This window comes from Lepus europaeus, chromosome 14 (genome assembly GCF_033115175.1).
Source record: "Lepus europaeus isolate LE1 chromosome 14, mLepTim1.pri, whole genome shotgun sequence".
NCBI lineage: Eukaryota > Metazoa > Chordata > Mammalia > Lagomorpha > Leporidae > Lepus > Lepus europaeus.
Window position 1 is genome coordinate 44,519,070 of NC_084840.1, and position 17,523 is coordinate 44,536,592.

Genomic DNA, 17,523 nt, shown 5'->3' on the forward strand with positions numbered 1-17,523 from the left:
AAGTTATGGGGGGGGGGGAAGCCATTGTAATCCATAAGCTGTACTTTGGAAATTTATAAAAAAAAAAAAAGTTAAAAAAAAAACCTTGGATTTTGTCAAGCCTGCATATTATTTAGGGAACAATTTATAGCTTTAAATCTTCCTATTAGAAAATAAATAACTAATAGTGCAAATGAATAATACAACAAAAATCTTAGAGTAGTTTTGAGAAGATTGATGGACATTTCAAAATAAGAGAAATAGAGATGGCAAATACTTTCAGTGTGTTCACTGAGCAATTTAGTCAGGCAGTATTTGAGACATCTTGAATATATCATTAAATGAAACAAAAATTCTCTTTCTAATGAGCACATACAACATACTTCTATATTAAACAGAAAATAACCTTTCTAGCCATGAATACACACACACACACAGAGAAACATACAAATATACAATGGCAATTCAAGAAGTTCAAAGAAAATTGGAGCAAAAAGTTAATTGTGGTGCAAAAGACTTCTGAAATCTTGACCACGTCTGTTAAATTTATCCTAAGATACTTAATATTTTTTGTAGCTATTGTGAATGGGACTAATCTTGCAAGTTCTTTCTCAGCCATCGCATTGTCTATTTAAACAAAAGCTATTGCTTTTTGTGTTTTGATTTTATATCCTACTAAATGCTTACCTCATGTTTTAGTTTTTAAATCGTGCATTTCCATGGTGAGCTTTATTGATTTTAATGTTTGATTTCAAAATTTAATATGTATGTATGTGTTTGGTTAGGTGATATCATTCATGGTGCTTTTGGTATTTTTTTTAAATGATCATTAATTCATTCAGATATCTTTTAGGTATCTGTTATGTGTGAGCTTTGGTTCTAATTACTTAAGAGAATGCAGGAACCAACACAAGGGTATTTAAGAAAGTTTGTGGTAAGATTAAATTATAAATTTATTTTGATACAGGAATTTTTTCATAATCCAAGTAGGTTTCTCATTATACATGTTTTGTTTTGTTTTCTTTTTTAAGATTTATTATTTAAAAGAGTTACACAGAGAGAGGAAAGACAGAGAGAGGTCTTCCATGTGATGGGTCACTCCCCAATTGGCCACAATGCTTGGAGCTTTGCCAATCCGAAGCCAGTAGCCAGGGGGTTCTTCTGGGTCTCCTATATGGCAGGGGCCCAAAGACTTGGGCCATATTCTACTGCTTTTCCAGGCTATAGCAGAGAGCTGGATCGGAAGTGGAGCAGCCAAGTCTCGAACTGGCACCTGTATGGGATGCTGGAGCTTCAGGCATGGGCCATAGCACTGGCCTCTCATGATACATGTTTTCCATGAACTTTATGATGGACCCATGTGTGTACAGATTTCCTGCTCTCACAGAGTTTCCTTTCTGATTGTTGGTTGGGAAGTTGAGGAAGGAGGTCACAACAAAGCACAATATTTACATTTGTTCATTTTCTGGTTGTAAGTTCTCTGGCAAGAAGTTAGAAAGTAGTGAGAAAGAACATTAATAGAATGGTAGGCTATAGTTTTAGATAGGCTTTCATAGAAGTTTTCATTGAGAAATTGGTATTTGATTAATGAATAATGATTCAAACCATGTTGTGATCTATTTGAAGGGAAAACAATTTTAAAGTCACACATAATTAAAATACAATCCTCTTTCCATTACTCTGTTAATACTAATGTGTCAACTTCTCTAGATAATTAAAATAGTAATACCCAGGATGATTTTGTTTAGTTGTTTATTTATGTACCTTCATTGTACTCTCTCATTTGGTGTAGCAGAATTCTTATTTTCCAGTTAAAAGATGAATTTTGACAAATTCTCTGCATAGTCCTAAACTTCTGTAATCTAGTCTGCCGTACAGTTGGTAATTCAATTCTTAAACTTTGCCTTAAATACAGGTATTAAATACTCATACAACACTGCAGTACAGTAATCTAATTATAATTCTATTGTCTTGCTATTCAGTGCCTTTTTCTCTGTTACTATAGCAAATTAATATAACCAACGAATTTTAGTAGTTTAGATTTTATTTAGTCTTGTGCTAATCATTGCTAAGAAGCATGAAGTGTTGATTAAATAAAGTTCTAGATGGCAGGAATTATGGAGGTGATAGCCAAGGCCAGAGGGGAGAAAGGGGTCATAGTGATTATGTGGTTAGTCTGTTTAGAGCATTGGGTTTGTGAGCAGGGAGTGCTCGAAATTAGTCCAGAGAAAGACAGGAGTACTTGGCAGTTCTAGTTAAGAAATTGGTGTTTTATCTGAAGAATAACAGGGATCCATGGAAAACATATAAAGCAGAGAAGTAGCAGCAGCACAATGAAATCAGTATTTTAGAGAAATGGGTCTGACACCATTGTGGAGGGAACAGCTTAGAGGCAGAGGGATCACAAGGAGCCATCTCAGTCTTACCGTTAAGTGACAGTCATCTCAAGTCACTATCAATGAAGACAGAAAGAGAATACACATTTGGATGGAAATATTACAGATCTGATGATGGGTTAACTGTGGAGTACTTTTGGATTAAGCAAGTGAATAACTGGAAGTTTAATTCACTCTTAACAAAGCAAGAGGATTCCATGTTTTTGATTGATTGGGTGAGATGTATCCAATAAATGAAGTATCTAATAAACAGATTAAGCAGCAGGGAGAAATGTCTGCAATAGACATAAAATTAGGAACCATCAATATTTACTGATAGTTGAAAGCACTGAGTAGATTAGTCACATATGGAGAATATATACAATGTGAAGAAAAGAATTAGCATAGGGCAGAATCTTAAATAGCACCAATATTTAAGGGGAAGATGTTTGCAAAAGAAACAATAAGCAAAACAAAAATTCTTGGTGTCACAGAACACATCAAAAGTTGTATTTTTTTTTTTTTTTTGACAGGCAGAGTGGATAGTGAGAGAGAGAGAGAAAGAAAGGTCTTCCTTTTTGCCGTTGGTTCACCCTCCAATGGCCGCTGCGGCCGGTGCATCGCGCTGATCCGAAGCCAGGAGCCAGGTGCTTCTCCTGGTCTCCCATGCAGGTGCAGGGCCCAAGCACTTCGGCCATCCTCCACTGCACTCCCGGGTCATAGCAGAGAGCTGGCCTGGAAGAGGAGCAACCAGGACAGAATCCGGCACCCCGACCGGGACTAGTACCTGGTGTGCCGGCGGGCGCCGCAAGGCGGAGGAGTAGCCTGTTGAGCCATGGCGCCGGCCTAAAAGTTGTAATTCTAAAAAGAAAAGTCAACATCGAATATACAAATCATTAAGTAACATTAGCATTCTGAAATATCTGTTAGTTTTAATAGTAAGGATGAATTGGTAATCAATAAATGATGATTTTAGGAAGAGATAGAAACATTTGGAAATTAGTTCTCCTTGCCATCTTGCTAAAGCTATCTCACATTGTAGTTACCCTGGCCTGAAACTGAAAGGCATGATGTATCATTTATTCATACTACAATTCTATCATTATAGTCTACCAATCTGAGGCTATAAAAACTAATAAAATCAGTGTAAAGAGACAGTCTACTTGCACAGTAACTTACTTCACAATATCCTCCTTTAATTGAATATTCTTAAATGTGCTTTCTCTACCTACACAAAAGGGAAAATGGTACTTGTAGTAAAAAAGTACTTGTAGTATTTCTTAATTTCACTAGCAATTACAAGGATTCTATAAAAAGATAATTTATTTTATCAAATTTATCAGGGGCTGATTTTTTCCCTATAATTTTAGCAGAAGAAATGTTTACATTTTCCTTTGCCTCACATAATTGCTTCCCTGTAGTAAGAAAAAACATGAAGACAAGAGGCTGTATTTTGATTCATATAGGAATAGTGCGGATTGTCATCATCACTTCAAGAATAGAGAACTTGGTAGAGAGGAAGGGATAAGGAAGATACTAGGAATTGGTGCAAGATAAGTAAAAGTTTTCTGGGTTTTTAGTGTTGTGATTTTTTGTATGGCATGAATTTAAGAGGCAAGGGCCAGGAAGTACAGTGAGAATTAGCTCCATCCTATTATGAAAGATCACATTAATTATAATCTTCACTATTGCACTATGAACAGTATAACCTCCATGTGTATTTCAGTAATTTCAGTATAACCTCCATGTGTAATTCAGTAATACTGAATGAGCATAAAAGATCACATATTCTATTAGCAAAAGCTAGTTTAATAATGCCTGAACAGACTGGTTAAATAAAAATCAGGGACATTGGAAGAATATAATTCTTTTGAAATAGTTATTGGTTACTCAGATAAACTACATATAAAATCAGTTGGTGCTCAACATGTGAGAAACTATAGAATTTGCAAATTATGAATAGAAGCTATAGGAAGACTCATATGGAATTGGATATAGCATAAAAAAATAAAAATAAAACAATTACATTCTCAGTTTGAATTTTCATCAGAAGTGAATTGTTGTCAAAGAATATAAATCTTAGTACAAGAAAAATTCAATGAGATGAAAACCTGAGAGCAGATAATACTCATGTATTAATGACTGGATAAGAATTCTGTGTGTAATTTGTGATGATTAATGACAATAGGCCATATGTAATATGAATAATAGTCTATAAGAAAGATGGCTTTCATACAATTAAAAACAAGATGTTTAAATGGAGCTAATTAAAATCTTAGTAACTCGTAACACAAGAATATTAACAATCTTCTAAGACTATAGTGATAAAAGCAGGTTAACGAGGACATAGATTTTTTGCATTGAGAGAATTCATTAATTTCTGAATCAAAAATAGTACTTTAATATTAAAGTTGAATTTTGTAACCTTCTTCTTCAAATAAATTAAAAACATGTTTTAAAATTAGTATGAAATAAAAAAACATCTAAGAGCTATATTCCAGACTATCTCTAGCAGGTTCACTGATGAGTAAAAATGAACATGGAATATTAGAAAATTATTAGCAAGGTCAAGTTAATAAACATGTTGAATTTGTGCCTTAAGCATGTGAGTATTCCAGCTATATTTGGTACATTTACAAGTTTATCACAGATTTGGAAAAAATTTTATAAATTTAATATAGAAGTTATATAGGTCATATTACTTGACAAAATATGCTAAAACTAAAGCTGAGGTAAAATGCTGAGGCAATCACATGTGTAGCTTATATAAATATTGAATAAAAGTATACATAATTTAGCACAATAAAAGTACATTTAAAAGATAATTTGAAAAAAATAGGTGTAAGAAATTTAAATATCAGAAAATGTAATTTAGGCATTCTTTTACCCATAAGGAGGTATGAGTATATGTATATTTATATCTCAAAAATGCTCTTGTATATCACAGATGCTTTAACTTTTTTTCATTTAATGTGACAAAGATATTATCTGTTGATTCATTCCCCAAATACTCCAACAGCCTGGAGCTAAAGCCAGGAGCCCAGAACTTCATCCATATCTCCCACATGGTTGACAGGGACCCAGGTGCTGAGCCATCATCTGTCTCCTAGGATGTATCGGTAGGAAGCTGAAGAGCTAAAACTCAAACCTATGCTCTGTTACAGGATACATGTGTCTCAAGCAGTGACTTAACTGCTGTACCAAATGCCTACCCCACAGGTGCTATTTTTTTAACTGTATAAGCAGATTAATAACAAAAGAATCACAAATCTTAAGAAACTAGAGTCTTTTCATGCTACCCAGTGAGGGGTCCATATGGCGTTGTTCTTGATTCCTGGCATCACTTAAAAGGATGTTGTCATGATGTCTGGAGCCCCTGATGTCCTTCAGTGAAGGAGGAGGATGTCCTCAAACTCCTTGGAGTAGGAGACTACCTCGGTGACACCAATCTTGACTTCTAAATGGAACAGTACACCTACAAAAGGAAGAGTGATGGTAGCTCCATCATGAATCTGAAGAGGACCTGGGAGAAACTTCTGTTGGCAGCTCGTGCTATTGTGGCCTTTGAAAACCCTGCTGATATGATATCCTCCAGGAACACTGGCCAGAGGGCTGTGCTGAAGTTTGCTGCTGCCACTGTAGCTACTCTATTGCTGGCTGTATCAAACCTGAAACCTTCACTAACCAGATCCAGCAGTCTTCCGGGAGCCTCGGCTTCTGGTGGTTCCTGATCCTAGGGCTGACCACCAGCCTCTCACAGGGGCATCTTATGTGAACCTGCCTCCCAGTGCTCTGTGTAACACAGACTCTCCTCTGCGCTACATGGACATTGCCACTCAGTGGATTCTGAAGAGATTGAAGAACAGCAGGTTGATGCTGGAAAAGCTGTGACCAAGGAGGAGTTTCAGGGTGAATGGATGGCCCCAGCTCTGAGTTCATGGCTACTCAGCCTGAGGTTGCAGACTGGTCTGAAGGTGTGTGCGTGCCGTCTGCCTTTTCAGCACTTCCCCACTGAAGACTTGTCTGCAGCAAATACTGCCCAGGCCACCGAGTGCGTAGGAACAACCACTGAGTGGTCATAAGCTGCTTTTCACGGTCTCTGAAGCAAACATAGAAATGAGGCTGATGGAAAACAAACACCAGTTTCTACAGATTAAAAAAAAAAAAAAAAAAACTAGAGCATAGTATTAGAGAGAACTTCTTCCTTCCATTATAGAAAAGTTGTTAATGGTTTTTCTATTGTCAAAAACTATAGTATAGGACATAATATGAGGCATTACACAGGAAGCATAGGGTTATATATTGTGATTTATATTAAAAGGGAGGATGGTCTAAAATGAATGATTTTAACTGAGCATTTGGTATACTGGGTAAAATGCCACTTGGGATACCTGAATCCTGTATCAAAGTGTGTGAGTTTGAGTCCTGGCTCTGCTTCTTGCCCAGCTTCCTGCTAAGACACACCTGGGGAGAAGCGGATGGCAGCTCAGAGACTTTAAATGAGTTCCAGGCTCCTGGCTTTGGCCTTGCCCAGCCTTGGTTGTTGTAGGGATTTGGAAAAGTGAATAAGAAGAAGGTGGAAGTGCTTTCACCTGTGCTTTGCTGTCTCTTTCTCTTTCAAATAAATATAAAATAAAAACAATGATCCACATCCCTAGGGATATTTTTAGAAATGGAACATAAAGTACTAAGAAATAAAAAGCAAACAATGAGATAGTAAAATGAGACTACTAAAAAGGCCAAGATAATGCATAAGTTTAATAGCTTAGTCATTCCACAGTGTCCATGTATTTCAAAATACCATGCTTTATATAAAATACACAATTTTTGTCAATGAAAATAATAGAAATTAAGGTTGATATTCTACATTAGCAAGTTCTTTTTTTGTTTATATATTTTTCTTTTACTTTTTAAAAATTTTTATTTAATAAATGTAAATTTCCAAAGTACAACTTTTGGATTATAGCGGCTTTTTCCCCCCATAACCACCCTCCCACCCACAACCATCCATCTCCCACTCCCATTCCCATCCCATTCTTCATCAAGAACACATCAGAAAAATCATCCACCCAGACCAAGTGGGATTTATCCCTGGAATCAAGGGATGGTTCAATGTTTGCAAATCAATCAATGTGATACACCACATTAACAAACTGCAGAAGAAAAACCACATGATTCTCTCAATAGACACAGAGAAAGCATTCGATAAAATACAACACCCTTTCATGCTGAAAACTCTAAGCAAACTGGGTATAGAAGGAAAATTCCTCAATATAATCAAAGCAATTTATGAAAAACCCAAGGCCAGCATCCTATTGAATGCGGAAAAGTTGGAAGCATTTCCACTGAGATCTGGTACCAGACAGGGATGCCCACTCTCACCACTGCTATTCAATCTAGTTCTGGAAGTTTTAGCCAGAGCGATTAGGCAAGAAAAAGAAACTAAACGGATACAAATTGGGAAGGAAGAACTCAAACTATCCCTCTTTGAAGATGATATGATTCTTTATTTAGAGGGTCCAAAGAACTCTACTAAGAGACTATTGGAACTCATAGAAGAGTTTGGCAAAGTAGCAGGATATAAAATCGATGCACAAAAATCAACAGCCTTTGTACACACAGGCAACGCCACAACTGAGAAAGACCTTCTAAGATCAATCCCATTCACAATAGCTACAAAAACAATCAAATACCTTGGAATAAACTTAACCAAGGACGTTAAAGATCTCTACGATGAGAATTACAAACTCTTAAAGAAAGAAATAGAAGAGGATACCAAAAAATGGAAAAATCTTCCATGCTCATGGATTGGAAAAATCAACATCATCAAAATGTCCATTCTCCCAAAAGCAATTTACAGAATCAATGCGATTCCAATCAAGATACCAAAGGCATTCTTCTCAGATCTGGAAAAAATGATGCTGAAATTCATATGGAGACACAGGAGACCTTGAATAGCTAAAGCAATTTTGTACAACAAACACAAAGCCGGAGGCATCATAATACCAGATTTCAGGACATACTATAGGGCAGTTGTAATCAAAACAGCATGGTACTGGTACAGAAACAGATGGATAGACCAATGGAACAGAATAGAAACACCAGAAATCAACCCAAACATCTACAGCCAACTTATATTTGATCAAGGATCTAAAACCAATCCCTGGAATAAGGACAGTCTATTCAATAAATGGTGCTGGGAAAACTGGATTTCCACGTGCGGAAGCATGAAGCAAGACCCCTACCTTTCACAAAAATCCACTCAGCATGGATTAAAGACCTAAATCTACGACCCGAAACCATCAAATTATTAGAGAACATTGGAGAAACCCTGCAAGATATTGGCACCAGCAAAGACTTCCTAGAAAAGACCCTGGAGGCGCAGGCAGTCAAAGCCAAACTTAACAATTGGGATTGCATCAAATTGAGAAGTTTCTGTACTGCAAAAGAAACAGTCAGGAGAGTGATGAGGTAACTGACAGAATGGGAAAAAATATTTGCAAACTATGCAACCGATAAAGGGTTAATAACCAGAATCAAGAAACTCCACAACAACTGTGGTGACTCTTCCTGGTTACCTCAGGAGAATTAGGCAGGCCACCTGCAGCTTGCCTTGGCAGAGGAGGGGAAGTGCGCCACCCGCCACTCAGCCTTCCCTGAACCCTGGGGGACAATCCGACACGGTGGGGAGCCCAGTCGCAGCAGGGTCTCACTTTATTGTAAAAGTGAGGTGTGTATATAGCTGTGGTACAGAGCCAGTGGATGCGGGCAAGGGGTGGGGTAAAGTGATGTAAAAGGGTTTTAGCCACTCCTATTATACCACCTTAATGATCTTTAGGCAAAAGCACCCTGGGGTTGGGTCGTTTATCACCAGGGATTTGAAACTTTTTTTTTTTAAAGGAATATAAAACTATTTATTGACCACTATTTACCAGTATTTACAATAAAGTAAACAATATACAGTTGGATAACATTCTGATTACTACAAAATTATTTTTCCTGGCATCTGCTGAACCAGTAACCCAAATACCGCGAAGATTGATCCTACATGTAAGGAATGAGACGGGACAAAGACAAAACATGCAGGTCAATAATTTAGATTACAACCACTTGTTTACCCACTTATGCCAGCAGGTCCTAAACTGCCAGTGTCTCTAACAATCTGATCAGGTTTTCAGGAGCCAAGTCTTAGTCATTCCATGAATCATGGCCTTTTAGTTGATACAGCATAGGGATTTTGGCCTTTGTAAAGTAATGGCTCACTAGAACAAATATTCAAATGTCCATTTACCTTGCTTAGTTTATTACAGCACACCAGGGTGTCTATTTTCTGATCTTGGGATTTGAAACTTAAAGACAGGTTTTCAAATTCGAGGCAGGCTCAGGAAGTTTACTCTAGGCCTCTCTGGATTTAGCCTCCCCCAAAACAACAAAAAAAACAACCCACTTAAGAGATGGGCCAAGGACCTCAATAGACATTTTTCAAAAGAAGAAATCCAAATGGCCAACAGACACATGAAAAATTGTTCAAGACCACTAGCAATCAGGGAAATGCAAATCAAAACCACAATGAGGTTTCACCTCACCCCAGTTAGATTGGCTTACATACAGAAATCTACCAACAACAGATGCTGGTGAGGATGTGGGGAAAAAGGGGCACTAACCCATTGTTGGTGGGAATGCAAACTGGTAAAGCCAGTATGGAAGTCAGTTTGGAGATTCCACAGAAATCTGAATATAACTCTACCATACAACCCAGTCATCCCATTCCTTGGAATTTACCCAAAGCAAGTTCTTTTACAAAGATTTACAATTTAATTACAGGACTTTTATTTTAGTTTTATTGTATAAAATGCTGTTACAATTTTCAAATTTTTAAACAAAATTAAACATATTAAGATCAAATTCAAGAACATACATTGTTAACATTAGAAATACTCTTATATGGGTATATATTACATAAAGGGTAATAGTGCTATGGGGAATTTGTCAAGCCTTTTTCAGCCCATAGTTCTGCGACTTGCAGTGTGATCCCTAGCAAACTTTATTCTCAACTTCACTTTGTACATCATCCACTCAAACTATTGAATAGAGATGAGTCAAGATTTAAATAAGATGGCATATAGAGAATGCTCAGACATGACCCATTACATTCTACACACAGAAGCCCCCTTTCCAACTTGTTTCCTATTTTCCTAAATGTATTTTATTTATAGATTTTGATGATTAAATTTATATGGAACAAATAAAGGATTAGGAATAATGAGGTCTTATTTTTAGAATTTTGATGGCAATACCTTAAAAACAATTAGGATATGTTTATTCAAAATTATACCTTTGTAAAGGAAATATTATATCCTTATGCAGATATTAACTAATGTACCAGTTATAGCATGTAGAAAGGCAGATTGCTGCTTTGATTCCTGAAACACATGCAGACAAAAATGATAAATATCTTCCTTATTACACACCTGTCTGGCACTGGCATTTATTGCACATAAAACGCCAGCAGTTGACATGTTCCCAAGACTATTTGCATTGTTTCTCACCTGGAACTTATGAGAAATAGTGAAATGTGAAATTATAACTCCCTCTCTTACAGTAATATGGAATTCAACTTACTCTTGGTTATTCTATTTTTTTTTCCTACCGATTTGTTAGAATTATACTATTCCAAGGAAACATGTTTCTAAGACCATGGTAATGATGAAGAGAAAAATACAATTTACTTTGAGGAGACCTGTAGCAATGTTTATATGATTTTTTTTTTAAAATGAGGTTTTTTTGTAGCACATGCAGCTACTGGAAAGTACGGTAGTCTAGTCTTTATGGGCTGCTTGATTTTCCAACACAGACAACCGAATTACTGACTTTATAATTTTTTTTCTTTTACAGGCAGAGTGGACAGTGAGAGAGAGAAAGACAGAGAGAAAGGTCTTCCTTTGCCGTTGGTTCACCCTCCAATGGCCGCTGCGGCTGGCGTGCTGCGGCCGGCGCACCGTGCTGATCCGAAGGCAGGAGCCAGGTGCTATCCTGGGCTCCCATGGGGTGCAGGGCCCAAGCACTTGGGCCATTCTCCACTGCACTCCCAGGCCATAGCAGAGAGCTGGCCTGGAAGAGGGGCAACCAGGACAGAATCCGGCGCCCAGACCGGGACTAGAACCTGGTGTGCCGGCGCCGCTAGATGGAGGATTAGCCTATAGAGCCGCGGCGCTGGCCAATTTATAATTCTTAATGCAACATATTCTTTTTTTTTAAAAAAATATTTATTTATATATTTGAAAGTCAGAGTTACACAGAGAGAGAATGAGAGGCAGAGAGAGAGCAAGGTCTTCCATCCGCTGGTTCACTCCCCAGTTGGCTTCAAGGGCTGGAGCTCTGCTGATCTGAAGCCAGCAACCAGGAGCTTCTTCTGGGTCTCCCACGTGGGTTCAGGGGCCCAAGGACTTGGGTCATCTTCTACTGCTTTCCCAGGCCATAGCAGAGAACTGGATCAGAAGTGGAGCAGCCGGGTCTCGAACTGGTGCCTATAAGGAATACCGGCACTGCAGGCGGCCGCTTCACCCACTACGTCACAGCGTCAGTCCTAAGACAACAGATTTTAACCTAGTTGCTGAGTTGGGGTTCAGTATCATTTAGTGAGATCTACTCTGCAGTCCTCTGAAAGGACGCTGAGGAAAACTTTGAAGTTCTACACTGAAAGAGGCTTATAAGTCTTGCAGTCTATTTTAGGAAAGAATAAATTACAAAATGCTTTTCAAATGTTTTTTTTTGTTTTAAAGATTTTATTTATTCATTTGAGAGGTAGAGTTACAGGCAGTGAGAGACAGAGAGAAAGGCCTTCCTTTCATTGGTTCACTCCCCAGATGGCCACAATGGCCTGGAGCTGTGCCGGTTCGAAAACAGGAGCCAGAAGCTTCTTCTGGGTCTCTGACATGGGTGCAGTGGCCCAAGCACTTGGGCCATATTCTATTGCCTTCCCAGGACATAACAGAGCTGGATTGGAAGAGGAGCAGCCAGGACTAGAACTGGCGCCCATATGGGATGCTGGCACTGAAGGTGGAAGATTAACCTACTGTGCCACGGTGCCAGCCCTTCGAATGTAGTTTTAAAACTGAATTAGTAGGGCTGGCACTGTGGCTTAGTAGGTTAAGCCTCTACCTGCGACACCAGCAATTTCATATGGGCGCCAGTTCATGTTCCTCTTTTGATCCAGCTCTCTGTTTATGGCCTGGGAAAGCAGTGGAAGATGGCCCTAGTTTACTTGGGCCCCTGCACCCATGTGCAAGTCTTGAAAGAAGCTATTGGCTCCTGGATTCAGATTGGCCAGCTCTAGTCCTTGCAGCCATCTGGGGAGTGAACCAGGAGATGGAAGACCTCTCTTTGTCTATAACTTTGCCTCTCAAATAAATAAATCTAAAAAAAAAAAAAACCTGAATTAAAAATTGTATAGAAAATGACATTCTGTTGACTTGGTGCTAGCAAAAATTACTCTGTCCTTGAAAATATCACACATCAGTATTAGCCTGTTAAAACAATTAAAAAAGCATGTTAGTTCTGATGTTTTCTTAAATTTACCACCTTTTGTTGATCTTACAAAAGCTAAAAATAATTATCTTAATCTCATTTTCATTGTTGGCCACCTTTCTTGCTGTGAGATGTGATACAACCAATGTTAATTTTAGTAATATGAACCCACCAGGGGTATAGAAATAGTAATAAAACTCAACATTTGTTACTCTCCATTTTATTTACTGCAAAGAATATTATTTGAACAATTTTGTCTTACCTTTGGTAACTGTGAGAATATATCCAAAAAGAAAACAGTGTTTTGATGTCAAGCACTCAGATTTTGAAATTCTCAGAATACTATATAAATGGAGTAGATTTTTGTTGAGGACTATGGTTGATTCTGTGGGATGGATTAATAGACGTCTATGGCCAGTGTGCTGAACCACAGGTCCATAGTGTTTAGATGGGAGAATGATTTTTAATCTCATGTAGATAAAAATGATTTGATTCCTGAGCAGCTACTCAACTGAGTTTCTTTAAAAGAGAAATCTGAATATGTGTTGATATGTTACAACAGGGTATTCTTAAGAAATTATAGTTTTGGGGGCCAGTGTTCTGGTGTAGTAGGTTAAGCCTCTGCCTTTGGCACCAGCATCCCATATGAGTGCTGACTTTAGTCACAGCTCCTCCACTTCCAATCCAGCTCCCTTCTGATGGCCTGGCAAAGCAGTAGAAGATGGCCAAAGTCCTTGGGCTCCTGCACCTGTGTGTGAGACCCAGAAGAAGCTCCCGGCTCCTGGCTTCAGATAAGCCCAGCTGCAGCCATTGGAGTCATTTGGGCAGTGAACCAGTGGATAGAAGACCTCTCTCTGTGTCTCTCTGTAACTCTTCCTCTCAAATAAATAAACATTTTTATAGTTTTAGACACAATCTCAAATATACCTGTATTTTTTACATATTTTAAATTTGGTTGTAATAATCAAACAGAACTTAACAAAAAAGTATTGTTGTCAAATTCTAAATACATTTTATTACCAATAATGAAATTACATATTGGTATGCACCATGATGTGTATTTACTTACAGAATAACAATTGTGTCCCAAGCATATCATATTTAATTCTATAAAATATGAACCCTTCCTACAGTAATGCCCAGTTTTGCAACATCTTTGTTACCATTGTTAGCTTTATAATTTACCTACAGCATTGTAAAAAGATTTATGTGTAATACCTACATTCTAGAAATGGAAGAAAGCACAACTTGAGCAATATTAGTAATGTAATATTTGAAAACACTTGTTGATAGTTTCAGTGTAACTTTATTTGCATTTAATTAAAATTATTGTAAATTAATTCAAATCAATAAATCATTAGCATTTTATGTTTGACAATTTTCTCCTCTCTAATGTGAGGACCTGTTCTAACACAATAACAATAAATGGTAACTTTTGCCTTAGGACATGATTGCCAAGCTAAAGTGTATTCCAGAATAATAAACATCCTAAATTCTCAGCCAAGACCTAAAAAGAAAAGGTGACAAAATAGAATAAATTGACTCACTAGGTGTTTGGAGGAGGTAATGTATGTAATGCTGAATTGTTTTCTCAAAATTCTCAGTCTGGGATGAGATTTGTGGAGCAACCAATTTACATGAGTCATGGAAATAGCTGTGTATAACAGTCTTCTTAAATGGTGCTGTAAAGGTAGTATTGCAAGCTTTTGAATATTACATGACACAGCAAGATCACTGTTAAGTGTGGACCATATGCTTTCAAGTCAGCCAATATCCTCTAACATAAGATTGAAAATGTTTTCCAGGTACCTCCAGGGGACGTTGTGATTTTGAGTTTGACCTTTGTGCGTGGGAGCAGGAGCAGGATGAAGATTTTGACTGGAATCTGAAAGCTAGCAGCATCCTTGCTACAGGCACAGAGCCAGTGGCAGACCACACCTTGGGAAATTCATCTGGGCATTACATCTTCATAAAGAGCTTGTTCCCACAGCAGCCCATGAGAGCAGCTAGAATTTCAAGTCCAGTTATAAGTAAGAGAAGCAAAAATTGCAAGGTATGGAAAAACAATAGATTTTGTAATTGTTGGTGAAACCAAATACAGAACAAAGTGGTGCCAGAACAAAGAGGAGTTAAAATTTTCTCTAGTTGGGATATGTGAAAAATGGAAAAGAGAGAGTTAGAATGAAAGGGAAGATTTATTTGAAATCTTAAAAGAATTTCCAATAGATAATTTCATACATATCAGAATTTTGAAAACCATTGGGAATTTCATGGTTATAACTTGAAACCATGGATAATACAAAAAAGTGAAATACCAGTTGTTTTTCTTCAAAGTGTAGTGATTATTGGAACCATGGGAATTTCACCAACAGGAAAAAATTAAAAAGCAGTATAAAATATTATCAAGAATTACAGATTAGTTAGAGCTACATGAAATGGTTAAAGTATTCTTCATAGGAAAGACTGAATGTATCCATAAAAAAAGATACATTTCTGTAAACAAAAAGAAAATATGGTCCTTAGCCTTTGAAAATTAGAAGAAAAGGTGTGTGAAGTGGCATCCCATATGGGAGCCAGTTCAAGTCCTGGCTGCTCCACTTCCTATCCAGCTCTCTGTTATGGCCTGGGAAAGCAGTAGAAGATGGACCAAGTCCTTGGGCCCCTGTGCCCACATGGGAGACCTGAAAGAGGCTCCTGGCTTCAGATCAGCTCAGCTCTGCCTGTTGCTGCTATCTGGGGAGTGAACCACTGGATGGAAGACTGCTCTCTCTGGCTCTACTTCTCTCTGTAACTCTTTCAAATAAATAAAAATATCTTTAGAAAAAAAGTCGTAATAGCACTGGGTGGCTCTTGGTGCCAAAGGCCGCATATGACAAATACTTGCTGGGTTTTCCACTCAGTTTTTTCATGGTTTGTGTTCATTTTCCGTAACAGATTTGAGTCAACTGAGCTAGAAATTAAGTTTACTTAAGTTACAATATAAATTAAGCTCTCAGAGATGACTTCACAAGAACTTTACTTCTGAGAGAATGCTTCATAAATACCACATGGAATGTAATCTCTATAAATTATGCACACATAGATTCCCTCTAGGGGTTCCCTACTATATGAAGACTGAAAAGAGAGCAAAAATACATCTAGAAAGTTGTTAGCTGATCAAGTCAGATCTGGAAAGAGTTAAGTGATCTTTCTGTTTTTAAGTTGCACTCTTCTGCTAAACCTGTGTCCACAGTAGAAAGATCCCTCACTCTGGAAGGGAGACACATTGACCAGCCTTCAACACCCTACTACAGTCATTGTCTTCTTGTGTTTTTCCCTACAAAAAAACTGGTTTTTGTTTTTGTTTTAGCTTTGGGTTTTTATATCTGTCTTAATATATTTCATGTATTGAGGGAGTAAGGGAATAGGAAAGATGGAGAGAGATTGATGAAAGAAGTCAGACCTCTGAGTAACTGAATTTCCAGTGAAAATGGCTCTCTATAAGAGGTAATATTTACAGGATTTGTCTGTGTGTTATTGTGTGATACACATTACATTGTCATTGGTGTTCCCCTGGGAATAGAGGTGTTGACTGGTTTTTCATCTTAACCTTATATTATCAATCAAGAGATGACCTTAATAAGACAGAGAAGTATTTACTGAGACAGAAGCACATACCCTTCATCATTGTCACACAAAGATGGTGATGGTCATAAAACAGAACACTGAGTAGACCAGGCATGTGGCTGCTAGAGGTCCATGTAGAGGTGGGCCATGCACTTGTATCTTCTGGTGCTTATTGATGCTGACAGGCTCTCTCCATTTCACTAAAATGGGTCAGCACCACCCCACAAGTTTCATCATTCTCAGGACAATTTCCAGTGATCATAAAATTTCTCATGTTTGAAAACTTAAAAGTAATTTTGGATCATAGAATAATATTTGATTATTTCATCTGCTTGGAAATTTGGGTGTAGTCACTATGGTTCGTCTATTTTTAGTTGATATTTTTTGAAGCATTGCACAGTATACACTGTTTAATCAATTATTTATTTTTAAAAACAAGCTCATTTGCCTTGAATAACCTATATGTGACAGCTAGTATTTAAAAAATGTCTTTTTCCTGTGAAGGTCATCCACTAAAATTTTTTCTAATCCATATAAATCAGAAGACAAAAACTTAAAAAGCATTTTTCCTCCAAATGTTCTCAGATTTTGATGCTGTACATAAAAATGCCTGAAAATACAGTTAACTCTATCTTTAAAACATTAAATTGTTGATCTCTGAAAATCTCTTATTAGGAAGAACTCCCAAGGCTGCTTCTAACATTTCATGTAAAAGTTGGATAATTGATGTTCTGGTGGTTTTATTGTGTGTAGTGGAGTCTGAGAGTCTTGTAGAACTAAGATAAATTGTTTCCAGTACAAGAATGTAGTAGAATAAGCAAGTGAGTATTCTACTTCAGTGAGAATTATTTAAGTTTCATGAGGTGGAAATGATCTTCTTAGTGTCTGCTAACTATTTATTTGAAAAAGTTGCAGAGAGGGAGAGACAGAGAAAAATCTTGTATCCACTGGTTCACTTCCCAGGTGGCTGTGATGGCCGGACTGGGCCAGGCTGAAGCCAGGAGCTTTATCTGGGTCTCCCACATGGGTGGCAAGG

General features: G+C 37.5%; 1 protein-coding gene across 1 annotated transcript in view; it reads left to right on the forward strand.

The window, feature by feature from the left end:
• Positions 1-17,523, forward strand: part of MALRD1 (MAM and LDL receptor class A domain containing 1) — a 405,586-nt gene that overhangs the window by 167,425 nt on the left and 220,638 nt on the right. The window contains exon 21 of the mRNA XM_062210772.1: positions 14,687-14,934. Coding sequence (XP_062066756.1) covers positions 14,687-14,934 — 248 coding nt within the window. The remainder of the gene's footprint in view (positions 1-14,686; positions 14,935-17,523) is intronic.